General features: G+C 43.4%; 1 protein-coding gene across 5 annotated transcripts in view; it reads right to left on the bottom strand.

Moving 5' to 3' along the window:
• LIMK1 (LIM domain kinase 1) overlaps positions 1-13205 on the bottom strand; it is a 132840-nt gene extending 119635 nt beyond the window's left edge. For 2 of the 5 annotated variants that reach the window (XM_065425938.1, XM_065425939.1), the window contains exons 1-5: positions 13054-13200; positions 12855-12951; positions 10121-10256; positions 9655-9764; positions 4019-4277 (exon numbers count right to left, since the gene is read on the bottom strand). In XM_065425938.1, coding sequence (XP_065282010.1) covers positions 4019-4277; positions 9655-9764; positions 10121-10256; positions 12855-12951; positions 13054-13078 — 627 coding nt within the window. In that variant the 5' untranslated portion in view covers positions 13079-13200. Of the gene's footprint in view, positions 1-4018; positions 4278-9654; positions 9765-10120; positions 10257-12801 lie in introns of all 5 variants that reach the window. The other 3 variants (XM_065425942.1, XM_065425941.1, XM_065425940.2) reach the window with 3 other exon arrangements.
• Between the last annotated feature and the right edge of the window lie 1453 nt (positions 13206-14658).

Below are 14658 nucleotides of genomic sequence, written 5' to 3'. Positions count from 1 at the left end.
GAAAAAGTTCGAAATCGTGCTTCTTGTGGCCAGGCACGAACTATGTTGGGGCTGTTCAGTCGCTTCCATTGCACGAGAGAGAGAAAACATCTTTAATGATGCTAAAGATGACTTGATTTGCAGGAGTGGTTTCCTCTTCATGGGAATCCATGCGCCGTCTTGGCTGCAACCGCCTTCTCAACCAACATGATCTGGTCCGAGAGGTGGGAGCTGGACAGCAGTGTCTCCCACTGCTCTCAGCGGTAGGGGGCAGGGGGTAGAGGAGGGCAAACTGGATTTTCTTTGAAATCTATGACGATGTGCTGGAGTATTCCTAGCTGTTCACAGTATTTACATTGTTCATCATGTTGAGTAGGAAACATGAGAAAAAGCCTCCTTGGGTGCAGGAATGTGTTGGTATGCAACAATCTGAGTGTTGTCTTTTGCACCTTCGTGAGCTGTGGATGCGGTGGTGGGAGTGTTCTGTGGTTGAGTCTGTAGTGTTGAGTGATTTCTTGGCATGTTGTTAGTCTAATGAGCTCTTCTGTGTCCTCCGAGGCCTGTTCGATAAGATCTTGGGCCTTGGAGTAGGCAAGTTTCTGGCAGCTTTGCTGCTAGTATACGTTGAGTCGTCGGTGCCACCCAGCCTGACATAAAGCTCCTGCTCTCTAGTCAAGACATTTTTGGGTTAGTTGGTTCATATCCATAGTAAAAGTGCCAGAGAACACAAGGGACCAGACAAAAGAGAACAGCACGTGCAGAGGGCGCACTAACAACTGAACGTTTATTCACTGGATGCACAGAGTAAGTACTGGCTGAACATGAATAAACAGAAGATAGGAAAATATGAGACATGAAAAAGCATCACATGGTCAAGCCTACTACGCATGAAAAACGATTTCTGCAAGGAATATGACGTCTTTCTCCGAGAGCTTGACAGACGGCTTGCTGACACAAGAATCACCCACCTTTTTTATCTCTAGGGCTTCAACAATCTCCCTTGTTAGCCTATCTGTTGATTTGGGCATGATGCTAGTTTTTTTCCAATAATGGGGCGCAGCCACAGTCTCTACAGTAAATACCTAGATGCTCTGATTTTTTTGTGTGTTGTACTTATGTTCTTTCAACCTGTCATTTAGGCATCTTCCTGTTTGGCCTATGTATGACACGCCGCAATTCAAAGGAATTGCATAGACCACATCTTTAGCACATTGTACAGGCTTATAGCGATGATTCTTAGTACACACAGATACCCTATCTCCTTTATTAACCGTTCTGCACATTTTTGTTACCTTGTCGGGTGCGATAAGAACCACCTTTACTCCCGCCCTTTCCACCACTTTCTTCAGGTTATGCGAAACGGAATGTACGCAAGAAATAAAGGACACATTCTTTGTACATTCTTGCGCTCCTACACGATTGGCGTTAGTGACTTGCTTCTCCAGTTTAAGCATCTTTCCCCAACATCTGCAGAGAGCATTACTCATGGGTATCCTGCTTCACTTAGGTGATGAACCTGCTCGCCGAAACTCTTTCGCAGCCGATTAATGCACAATTTTTTAAAGGCATTGTCAAAGGATGAATAAGCGATCCTGCGCTTTACGAGCTTAGAATGCAAAAAATGAAACATCAAAATCTTTTCTTTTTTTTGCTTTAGGCTGGAATTCCCAGCAGACCTGTTTGAATGAGAAACACAGCCCTAAGTCAAGAAAGCATAAATAGCAGTCAACAGGAAGCTAGTGAGTCACTACTACAGGTGCTAGGCACTGACGAAAAACTGAAATTATTTCGGAAGACTGCTTTTCCAAGTCTTTCTCATCAGTTTCTAAAACCACTAAAAATCATCAACAAATCTAAACAAATATAGTACTTGCAAAGGTGTTAGTCGTTGTTGCAACAGTCTGTGTCATCTCTAGTGACATCTCTAGTGTCATCGTACAACTTTGGCACCAGCGTACGAGACAGCATCATTCTTGATGGTGGCCGATAACCAAGGAATGCCTCATTCAAAAGGTCCGTAAAACAATGATCTTCAACAATCGCATACGGCTGCAAGTCGAGTGCTATCATTCTAGCAATCTTCAGGTCCAAAGCCTTCTTTTTCAATCAGGCAACACCACGTTTCTTTTCAGCACATCAATGACGCTTGGTTGACTGGCGTCCACCTTTGAAGCTTGAAATTCAGCATACAAAGTTTTGTGCTGCTTCAAATGGTTCAGGAGAGCGGTGGTCGTTGCCATTGGTGTCTTCAGCATGTTTCCATATGAGCAGCAGAGTGTTTCAGATTGGGAAACTTTTTCGAAAAAGTTCCATATCGCACTTCTGGTGGCCAGGCGCAAGCGTTGTTGGGGCTATTCAGTTGCTTCCATTACGACATTGCAGCTAGTGGGAGCAACCACAGGTGTGATAACGAAAGTATACGCAAGTCACACACTCACACGGGACTCTGCAGAGATAGTGTACACAGGCGCGAAAATAACAGCAGTTGACATGCTGCAACTCCGTGGAGATAACGTACACAGCCAACGGCATGAAAACAACTATGTCACATGAGGGCATGCATGGATGCATTTGTAGAGCTGGCACACACGGTCAATGGCGTGAAAACGAAAGTAGTTGGCACAACATAGATAGTTTCGTTTGGGACTCCATACAGCTTGTGCATGCGGAGTCCCAGAGCTGTTGGTGCTCTGTGCAAAAACACTGTGCTGCACAGTGATGCGGGTGTCACAACACGTGGTATCAGCGCAAGACTGCGTAACTCAATATTTTATCGTTTTTATGGTGATGAAAGCTCATATCAAAGGAAAGTTATTTCGCACGCTGAGGAAAGCTACGTCGAGTCTTTTTTGCCTGCCCAAACCTGTCTCCGTAAGTGGTGCAAAGGAAAGGAGACCTTCAGCTGCACTTCCACTAGGAAAAGTTTCTACGAGCCGAAAGATGGAAAATATCCAGACCTCAATTGACAAGCTAGCAGACATTCTGAACCAGCTCTGTGTAGACCGAACTTGTCAAGGTAATGGCCCTTGAATTGGCATGCTATCAGGGTGTATCCATAAGCAACCTTAAAGCAAGCAAAACTGGATCACTGAAGGAAAGGAACTGACAGTTGGATAAATTTTACATTCTATGTGGGTGTATTATGCTTGTCGTTTTTTTTCTGATCGTACACATAGTTTAAAAGAAATCTGGTAACACACATCCAGGTGCATATTTATTTTGAACTCTCAAAAATTGAGTGCATGTTACATTCAATTAAAGACGGTATAAGCAGATGCTCCGCTTCGCCCTTTTATGCAGCACTCTGCCTAGTCTGTGGGCACTGATCGACCTACCTTGTCTAAAATAGCATCAGGGTGCGGTGGCGGCCATTAACCTTTCCGATAGGTTGAAGTTTGCGAGGAAAATTGGGTTTGCGCGACATTTTGACGTGCTGCGATTTTATGTTTAGCGAATGAAACCATTACATTTATTTTCCGGAAATTCGAATAGATAAAGTTCGGTGCAAATAGAATAACAAAGACTATTCCAAAAATATTCGAAAGTTTCAATATTCGCACCACCTCTTGCTCTCGGTCAACAGCGACATGTTGGCGGTAAAATCATTTTTGCACACTGACAGTGCTGCAGAGACTTTGCAGACTATGATGGATGAGGCAACTGTTGCCATAATGCCTAAGAGGCCCAACAAGTGATGAAAGTGGTAACATACAAAAGCCTACACAGGTGACACCTGAGGAGGCCATGCTCAAAAACAAGCCCCTCCAGGTTTTTACTATACTAAAGGCCTTTTACTTCGTACGGAACAGTTAGGTGCCCTTCATAAATATGCACAGAGAAAGCAGGTAAAGTTGTCAAATTGCGGATTTTCTGCTTTGAGGCAGTAAGTAAGGTGGCTCGCTCAACTTGACAAGACCGATTACATGAGTTCTTCACAGCTGTTTTTCTCCATAACCTGGTTGTAAAAGAAGTTGGTTGTAAGCTAGGACACTACAGTGGTAGCTCCAAATTGTCATAAGTGGGTCTCTACAGTGCTGACCTCTTCCAGTGATTGGCTGCTGAGAGGTGTGCCATTGACTTCAAGGATCTTGTCGCCAATGTGTAATGCCATGAGGTCTGGGCTAACATCCAGGTCAGTGATGTGGACTCCATGACGCCCAAGGCAAGGCGAGCCCAGTTTGATGCTGCGTGCCCCTCCAGTAGCTGGAATCTCAAGCAACTGGATGCTGTGGGGCTGTGGCCCACCCAGGACACTGCGTTGGCTCAGTGGCTGCATGTGGTGCCGGTAGCAAGGTCCGCTGCAGGAGCAATCATAAAAACTCTGGAATATGCTACTCTGCCTTCTTGCAGCAATGACAAGTCGAGAGAACTTTCAACACTACCCCCATCAGGTTTGTCAATGAACATCATAGTAAAGGTAAATTACATAACCCGACAAGCTTTTTACTTAAGCCTTTTAGCACACAGACACAGGGCCACGTACTCCATAGCAAAGCATTCATTTCCAACAATCATTTATTTTCACAAGCTTCACACACATACATATCTAGAAAACAGCCAGCCAGCTTGCACGAGCTACTTTGTAATGTTGATAAATCATGACAAAGAAGCACAAAACATATGACAATAGCAATTGATGATAAAACCAAGTTAAGAAAGTGAGTGCTAAGTTGGGAGATTATGAGATCAGTCTGTACTGCCATTCCCACCGAGCCATTCTCTACGTGTGGTTAAGATAATCCAATTATTTTTTGAAAAATGTCAATTGATGGTGCACTCACACACGCGTCCCCCACACTCGCAATTTTCACTACTTCTATGAACTCATATTTTGATTACGTGGCACTTCTTTATATTACCCTGCACTGTATATAGTGGGGTTGACACTTCCCAGTTTCTACAGAGGAAGCTAAGATGGCCCATACCGCCATTTCACGCACTACAGGTACGTTCTAACAAGCTTTGTGTATAAATGGAAGTGTGCAAGAACAATAAATGTGTGTCTTAGAGTCTCACATAATGAAACCTCAATCCGTGAGCCCACAAAGAGCAGTCAAACTTAGACGGACAACCAACATCACCTTTCTCCCTTTAAGGCAATTCCCCCTCATCACTGTGCAGGCTGCAGTAAAGCCATCTGTGGCCCTTGCTGTGGTACATTCACGACACAGTAAAGTCACGTGTCTGAATTGCCTCAAGCCTGTCACTTGCAATGAAACAGTGGCAGTAAACAAACTGCCGGAAGTAAGCAGCTGAGAAAAAAGGCACAGGTGTAATGTGTGACCACATTATGTACAAGGGGACCACATGCTTTTTCTCTTTGATTTGATCATGCGGTCTCTATAACAATGTGCACACTAGTTGGGAGAGGCATGGAACTTTTCCTAAGATACAAGCAGCATGGAAAGTACTCATTTATGCGCATGAGCTGCAGCAGCATGTCCCCTTGTGAACAATGAGATTCCGAAACAGTGAAAGCACATTTGTGACTTCCTGCACATGCCAGTGTCCTAGAGCCTTCAATAAGGAGCTCGCAAAACCATTAGCACAAAGCAGTATATACACAGTTCGGCTGTTTATTAATTTAAAGGGCCCCTCACCAGGTTTCAACAATGCTGAAAGACAAGCACACTACACAGTCTACGGCGGTGATGATTATGTCTGCAAAGTACAGCGACACCTCAGTTCTAGAACCCAATTCACGCGGCTCTGGTTGCAAACCAAACTAATTGTAAGCCGAAGCAGATTCTCCCATAAGAAACAATGCAAGCATGGTTAATCCATTGAGACTCGCAGGATTGAGGCAACACTTATTTAAAAAATAGAGAATGAAGAAAACAAGTGTACTGTTCACTATAGTACAGTAAAGTGATCCTATAAAGTGAAAGTATACACACTTCTGTTGGGAGGGACTGGCATGTGGGTGGCAAGTAGTTACTTATTGAAGGGAGAGTCAAGCGCAGGATAAAAACAGTCAGAATTTACTTCAGGGGTTTCCTCCTCTCTTTCATGTTTTTAGCTGCAGGCTAATTTCTGGGGAAAAAATGTGTTCAATGTAACTTGTTTTTTTCCCCTGTGCTGCACAGCCTTAAAAAAAACTAAAGACAGCCTTTTCATTCATCAGGTTCAACCTTCTGTCCATTAGAGTGAAATTGGAGTGGCGCTTTTCAAGAAAGTGCTGGTACTCAATCCGTTTTTCCAGAATAGATGGTATCACTGCTAGCCTATTCCCTGTCATAACAAGGGCATTCTGTTGCCCACTGTAGAGCTTAGTAAGCACAGTTAAACTTCGATATAACAAACTTCAATATAACAAAATTCTCGATATACTGAACGAAGTCTTTAACTTGTTATAGCTTCTTGTTCATAGAACACCATGTATTTTGAGTCTCAATATAATGAAGCATGTTAATACGTGATTTCAATCTAACCAAATTTCACTGCCACTACGAATGAATAGCTTTGTCAGGACTAAGGTCAACCACCTTGAAACGTGCCAAACTACATATATACTTTCAGCAATCACACCAGGGGGGGAGACAAAAATCCCCTGTGCGAGCATGAGGGCAGGCAGGTCTGTTAACATGGTAAGCAGGTCGGTCGGTAAAAAAAATAAAACTCCACTAAGGAATAGTGACACTTGCATACAAACACCTGTCGTCTCACGTATCTCCGAGGCCGATGCCTGTCAAATCTTCCTCATTGCCGATGCCGTGGACGTTGCTGCCTTGATGTCAGCTCATCCATCTTTGCTGCTGGTGTCCTGAACTCCGTTGGTGACGTGGCACTCTGGCCTCACTGGCTAGGCCTAACACCGGGTTCCGCCACTATTTCTTCGAGTGCAAACGTGACGCCCTGGGCACTATCGTACATGCTGGTCCGCCTCTGAAGGGGGATCCTTCTTGGAGTGCTCAGCATTGCTATGAGATGCTGCAGCAGATCCAAGGAGCCTCGCTCAAACACCATCAAGGTCGACGGGCACCCTGGCCCGCCAGCGTCCCGGACTTGACCGAACCACTTGACTGAACCTCCATCGCTCCTGTCGCCAATGCGATGCTGACACCACGACCTTCTTCGCCCAGAGCCACATTGATGAAGCTAGCTCAGCGCCGCTTCTCTCCCGATCAGAGCTCGGGTCACGAGTATCAAGGGCTCATGCCGTTCGGACCAATCCGCACACATCGTCCTCTCGATTTCTTTTCGCGCCACATGCCTCTTACATATGACACAGTGAAAAAGGGAGAATAAAGATCCATAGCAATGCTTGTATTTAACCAGTTGCCTGGCCTTCCACAATCTTACGTTGGTGGAATTTACGGAAGGAAATAAATGATGACAGTTGGCCTCACAAAGGACATTTGCATTGGACTGTGCATTATGCACATGCTTGCCCAACTCCATGCACTGTGATACAGCAGTGATCCACTTGACTGTAAACACTCATGCTAGATCGCTGGAAAAGTGTGAGTGGCATGTCGGCTAGACCGAAGAAATATTCTAACATGGTGAAAAGAACAAAGGGATATTGGGACATTAAAAGACACTAAAGAGAAATGCGAAGCTGTATAGGTAAATTATGTTTTCCCGATAGAAAACCAGCCACTGCTTCCATGACAAGCTGTTTGGCAAAGCCAGGATAGGTGTAAATGAGTCATGACAAAGCACTGAAACTCCTGCACCAGTTTGCCGTGTCATGAATTTTTGACAGTGCAAAGATCTAAACGATTTAAAGGGATTCTGAACCACTTTTATTGCAGTCTAGAAATGCATTTGAGGTTAAAACACATTATTTCAAAAATACTTTGCCGCAAGATGTACTTCAATGCATTCAACAGAGGCGCAGCTATTGACAATCAAAGATCACCTGTGATTCCCTCTGCAGTGCTCCCAGTCTTTCTTCAATGCTTTTAACTGCAAAAGGCTACGGCAGAGTGTGGTGGTGCCTACAATGCTCTGCCTACCGAACGTCACCATGGTGTGCAGCTTAAATTTGATTTTTGATGTTTCTATAGATGCCACTGCTTCCGATTTTTGGAATCTATGATGCACGAAACTCGGAAACTATCCCTCAGCTTACAGTTGAGTTCATGGTGTCTCACCCCTTTGCTCTGCTACAGTGTACTAGATAGCTATGAGCGGCTATTCTTGCACCCTGTGACATGAGCAGCACAGGCACATTTCCTTTTGCACTTATCTCTACAACAATCACACAATTTTCGAGGGTCGAACAAACTTCATCTGCAATCACACGAGTACATTTGAAGCATGCACATTGGCTAAGTGATGGATACTGCACTCTGGACTTGTGTTGAAAGGATTTCTAACGTAATGAGCTTCGACCATAACGTCACAAACCTTGAAGGTGTGCAACTTGGGAAGCAGACAACCTGCCTGTCAGATGCTGGCAGTAGGGCCTTGAGTCCCATTACCCTCACCACTCGGAGCATGCCGCGATCCTTAGCTAGTGCGCTCATCGCAGCGCCCTGTGGCAGCCACGGTACCTACACTACACTGCAGAATCGCTGAAACAAACTGTAACGGCTCACTATGTGCACAACAGGGCTAGAGTGCACACTCATGCTCATATGCGTCATCTGGCCGTGCTATGTGGTGCGGACCAGCTTTGTCCTGAGCTTGACCAGCGGATAGTAGCCACATCCAAATAGTTCAATTTGAAGCACCACCAACAGGTCAATATGAAATGAAGTCTGCCAAGGTGTCTAGCCAGGGGCGGCCAGGAGTGAGTACGCTGCAAGCGTACGTCTGGTCCGACCATAAGTTTCGTGTGGTTCAAGGCTACTTGAAATTAATAGATTAATAGAAATTAGCAAGTACCGGCAGCTATGACATTGATAAGCAGTGTGACCAAAGTTTCATCCCTATGTGAGCGGGAGCGGTCGAGCATTAACAGACGATAGTTGGTGATAGTATGATATTCGTATTTCCGGAAGGACATAAGTCCTATTGAAGTTCGAAGGCAGATTTTTGCTTCCTTCAGCTTGTTTATCAAACTGCGTCAATAAATGTACACAGTAACAGTAGGAATAGGCGCGCTGATCCAAACATTATTCTTGATTGATGTCAGCTATTGGCCAATAGCAGCCGCATATGGGAATCTGACATATGACAAAAGATAACCGCTCGAAAAGAATCAGGAGAAGGCTTTTGTTGAAAAGAGAGCGTTTGAGAAAAGGTGACCTTGCACTCTGCTTGCAAGCTCCATGTGTCATGCGCGACTGCAAAATTTGGCTGAGATGTTCATAGCAGTGTATGCTATATGTGGACTGTGTTTTTCACCAAACGCGAGGGGTCATTTAGGAACCCTTTAACATAGCCAGTTCAGAGACGTTTTCCTGAACTGGAACAGGCCAACTAGAAAAAAAAACAGCTTAAAATTCCATGATGTTGCGCTGATGTACCAGTGCGGGAGTGTCCGCATGAAAGTCAAGGGAAGTCAGGCCCTCATTTTCTACACCAAATGAGTGAGAATAGTTTTCATGGAATGCCAGTTTAAAATGCTCTTTAATGTGCCATTAAAACACACAAGAACAGTTTATGATGGAGAATGAGACAAATCCATATAAATATGATATCAACATCCAAATTTATGACACTGTTAAAAAACACGTAACCATGGCACATCTGCTGTAATAAAACAAAGTTTCTGCCACTTACCAATAAAGCTTGGAACGCTCTACTAAAGCATATGCATCGCCATCCCCAATAAATGCATTACAGCTTGCACAGCAGAAGCACTCGGGATGAAATTTGTGGTCTCCTGCAACCTAGAAAATGTACATACAATTTAAGGAACCATGGCAGCATAATTTTCATTCAAAGTACATTTGGTATTTACTTCAGGTAGCCAAAGAATATTAAAATATTAAGTCAATCTTTTGGAATATAAAGGCACATAAACCAACTGTTTCAGCATTATTTGGAAATAGCTTAATAAAGCAGTATTAAAAAAAACATAGTATACAAGAAAACATGTCCAAATGCGGCTTTATTTGTTACTATACAGGTATACTTTGGCTTTAAATCAAACAAATACAAGATATGAAAGAACAGCTTAGAAGTGGTGCTATATAAAGCAGGTGCCTTCAGAAAGGTCTTCTATAATGCTGCTTATAAAGCTTACCATTACTGGGCCAGTAATAATCTCTGAGCAATTTTGGCACACCTCGCCGTAGTTAGACAGGTAGTCACTCTTGCAGAACAGCATCCCATCCTTCTCAAAGTACCAGCTGTTCAAGGAAACATCACACACGGAGCACCTGAAATGCATGCAACAGTAAAGAAAACTGCATTCTCATCCAAGATTTTTCAGTCACTCAAGTGGTGATTCCACATAAGCAAAACATGCAAGTATAATACGTGAAAATGTACAACATGATCTCGAAAGGAGGAGAATGGCCCTCATGCAAACTAATAAAAACAAGTTTGAAGCACATAATAAGAGTATGCCTAGTTAGAAGCTTTCTAAATTTTTTGTTTTAGTAGTTGATAATCCATTGATAACATGTTAGAAATAAGGCAGGTAACCTTTCAGCAAGCTTGACATGGCATATGTTAAGAGGCTGCAATACAGATTCAAACAAAACCGAATAAGAGAAAATCAAATACATTCCGAAGTGAACACCACAAGGGAAGCTTGCCAGCTGCACAATTTTAAATGACTCATCAACAGCTGCAGGTCTGTACCACGGCCTTTCAGAGCCTGTTGCACTGAAAGTATGCACTCTGCTGGAATTCACACTGCATCATATAAATGGCCAAGTTGTACAATACTTCCTGACACACAACCGAAAGGCTTCCATGTACCAGACAAGTGCCAATCGCACAGTGCACTTTTTCCCACTAGCGAACAAATGTTTTCTGATGTTAATAACATAAAAGCGCGTAGTTTAAAATATTCTGCTTTAACTTTCAGTTTACAATAGCAAGAAAACGTAGAAACTTCTGTGGCTGCAAATAACCAGAGCAGGCCAGAGACATTCTGTATCACACTAGCATTTTATTTGAGACATAATGCCAACCCCTACTGTTGTGCATTCATTGGTTATAGTGTCTTTGCATCGCAAACATCTCCACCAGCATGGTCTATCATAGGTACACAAGTGTCATTGGTGCAAGTCAGTTTCATCGTGGCTGACTTCTCAAGGAAGAGCATGCTATTTTGTATGAAAGTAAATGCTCCGATAAGCTGCCAATTGTGAATATGTCCAGTGGCTAGACCCACTACAAATAAACCATTTTCAATATGCTTCTTCGTTCGTTACAGACAGACACTTCAGTATTCATCAATGCTATGAAATTTGCTTTGTATGACGGGATAAAAAACACTTATGCGGTAATGATAGACTTTTGAACTCCAGCTGTAAGATGACAATATATGGACTGTGACAAAAGAATTCTGGAGAAAAAGAACGCTCATTTTGCAGTTGGAGAAAGATTGTGAATCTTGGGATATTGTGACCTCATCTCCATGGAAATAAAACTGAGCAAGCAAGCAAGAATAAATGTGAATTTACAAATAACCATGAAGTGCCCCTGCCTTCCCCCAAAGTTCATTCAAAAAGATAAAGAAGCTCAGCGCACGCATATTCGAGGAATTCAAACATAAAAAGCAGAAATGTGCATATGGCTATAGCAATTTGTCCTACAATGAAACTTAGGCAAGGTGCACATGCAGTATCAATGTCAGGCTAGCAAAATGTGTCAACTGCCTTTTTCTCAGCACAGCTTCTTATGAACAGGAAAAAAACATACGAACATGCTGTCAAAGAAACTGCCACTCAGTGCCATCTTGTGAGCATGACCTAACAAGAAGCGAAACCAGTAGTGAGAAATCCCGTTCAATCTTGGCTGAGAACACCTGCACACTGCAGACGAACTAGTTAAATAAAGTTTTTCTGTCTGTCTGTCTGTTGAGCTTTTCAAGACACCTACTCGTGGCAGGCGTCGTCATTACAAAATTGAAGATAACTGTCTGGGTTGCACGAACGGACGAAAACACCCAGCAACGTCAAAGTTAAAGGGGAGCGAAACTCTGCGCGGGCAGCGCGGAACAACCCATTTGGGGGTCCCGTTAGATGCTTACGCGCTACGCAAAGAATGCACTGAGAACGACGTGGACAACTTATTAAAATCCTACAGGTGTGAGGCGCGTGCACACGCACAGGAAGATACCCGAAGCTCTTCGGCGAGCTTCCCCAATCGACAGACATACGATGACTCACGAGAAACCTACAGCGTCTTTGGCAGCAGCGCGGGCACAATGCCACAAACAAAAGTGTTACGCTCGTACGTGTTGAGCAAAGGACACGCCGCCACCGCGGTATATGCATTTGGGCCAAAGCTTGCGGATATACAGGTCGGCAGCACCTATGCACGAAGTCGCGGAACCAGGCCCAACACATGACAACTCAGTGTGAAGAGATTCTCTTTTCCTATTTCCGAGACCAGCCGGGACGAAAGTCAACGTAACATTCAGAATAGCGAAATAGCACTGTGCGCGATGTGCAATGATGACAAAATGAAGGTTACGAGTCAGAGGTTTTGAGTGAATTACGGCACAAACAAAGCTCGAAATGCGACTATTTTGACCACGAGAAACTCCAGTCACCCAACACACTGGGATGACTTTAATGGGATCATCTATGCAAACATGCGCGAAACACGAGTTCTTGTTGACGTAAACGAGCGGGGTCAAAATTGCAAAATAATGAAATAAATAATGCAAAGAGACGCTGCCTGAAACTTTTAAACTCTGACGAAAGAAAAAGACACTGAATTGCGCCCTAAAGAAAAAAGACTTACATTTTTTAGTTAATTTTGTGAAGGCAAAGAACAGGAATTCAACGACAACTCGCCTGAAACAATCGGTATGCCACACCGCGTGAAGTGCCTGCGAATATTCGTCGTCCTCAATCGCATTCAGGCAGCTTTCACAAGTCAACGGCAGCTCTTCTGTCAAGTTGAAATTTCATCGTTATTCAATGTTAGTGAAGTGGGTTAGCCGTAGTTAGTTAAGAACTGCCGGTTATTTCAGAAGCAAATTTGGATATTAACCTGACGCCTTTTCCATGACGAACATCAGCCACAAACTTCGATTAGTCCGAGCCTATATCCATGCTCCAAGCCGTAGTTTGCTCCGAGCACCATGCGAGCACTATGATGCAAGCGCATGCGCCGAAGGCCCCAGCAAGCACGAGAATGCCTCCTTGCCCGCACGAGACAAAAATTATAGGAGGCGTTGACGAGACGTTCACTTGAGGGATCGCCAACCGTTTGTGCGCAGGCGCGAGTAAGAGCGGGCGTGAGAGATTTTTTTTGGTGAGAGAGAAAGGCTGGGGGCATGGCTGGAGGCATATTCTAAAAATACCCTAATATGAAACTTATGGCCGGGGCTTTCGCTCCTTGAACATCACTCTGCCTAGGCCAATGGGGCCGATTTTCGCAGGCTGGATTCTAACGGTAGTTGCACTGATACCAGAAAAATGTTTACTTACTAATAATAGATGCATGTGTTGAATATTATTCCCTTTCAATCTAAATTTAAGAATGAAAGAAGACGTCTGAATAATGTTTAGTTGCTTAGAAAGTTACATGGGTATCGAAAGCGCAATGACGATTCAGCAGACGGCCGACACCGGCGTCGTCTGCTTCTGCTATCGCTTTTGCGCTGCCCGCTTGCTTTGGCCAGGTATATGCCACTACATATATATAAATATATATATATATATATATATATATATATATATATATATATATATATATATACATATATATATATATATATATATATATATATATATATATATATATATATATATAAACGAGAAGAAAGGGGGTTAACCGAGGGGCCCGATGTACTTGGTGTCAGTGTTTGTTGGCTTCTCATTATATGACTATATATATATATATATATATATATATATATTTATATATATATATTTTAATTTAGAACTTAGAATTAGCTTGTACATTTACCTTTGAAGGTTGGCACTGCTGCATAGGCCGAGAGAAATCACGACGCTAACTTGCGGCCAATAAACAGCTTTATTAGAACATCATATCGATGTTTACATGAAATAAAAAGCACGTGAATGGCGTTTCAGAAGATATACTGGTGCGTAACATGCATAGTTATTTATGTGCAAAAAGATACTACGTACAGTCTCGCCACACATTTCTGGTGAACACAAGCTGTCCGCCGCTGAGTGAAGAAATACAACCGACCACATAAAGCCGTCCCACGCTGGTATGTTGTTAAAGTTCCTCCAATTTTGTAGGTGAAGATGTCACGCCACTTCGTTCACTATATTCATAAACTGCACCTTGATTTAACGAGTGCATCCTGTTTGAGCCGAAACACGTAGCTTTCACAACGGCGAATTCTGTCGCGACTGTTCGTCTGCTGGTCCAGAATGCCTGCTCCCTCTCTCTCTTGCAGTTAACCATTCGAGAAGTCCCGTTATAAAAATTTTAAGCGGTTAAGCTGAATTTGCTTCGAAAAATTTATAATTTCAGATAGAAATGTTTTTTTTGTGCGTGCTGGTTTGATGCGTTGCAAATAACGTTTACATAATAAAGGCTTAGCTGGCGTTTCGATTACCGCCGCCCATGCCGCCGCCCATAGAATTTTTGTAGGAAACTCTATGCCGGCGCCGGCAG

Source organism: Dermacentor albipictus, chromosome 2 (assembly GCF_038994185.2).
Source record: "Dermacentor albipictus isolate Rhodes 1998 colony chromosome 2, USDA_Dalb.pri_finalv2, whole genome shotgun sequence".
Classification (NCBI taxonomy): domain Eukaryota; kingdom Metazoa; phylum Arthropoda; class Arachnida; order Ixodida; family Ixodidae; genus Dermacentor; species Dermacentor albipictus.
Note: the sequence above shows the minus strand (reverse complement) of the source record. Positions and strands in the feature narration are given on the sequence as shown.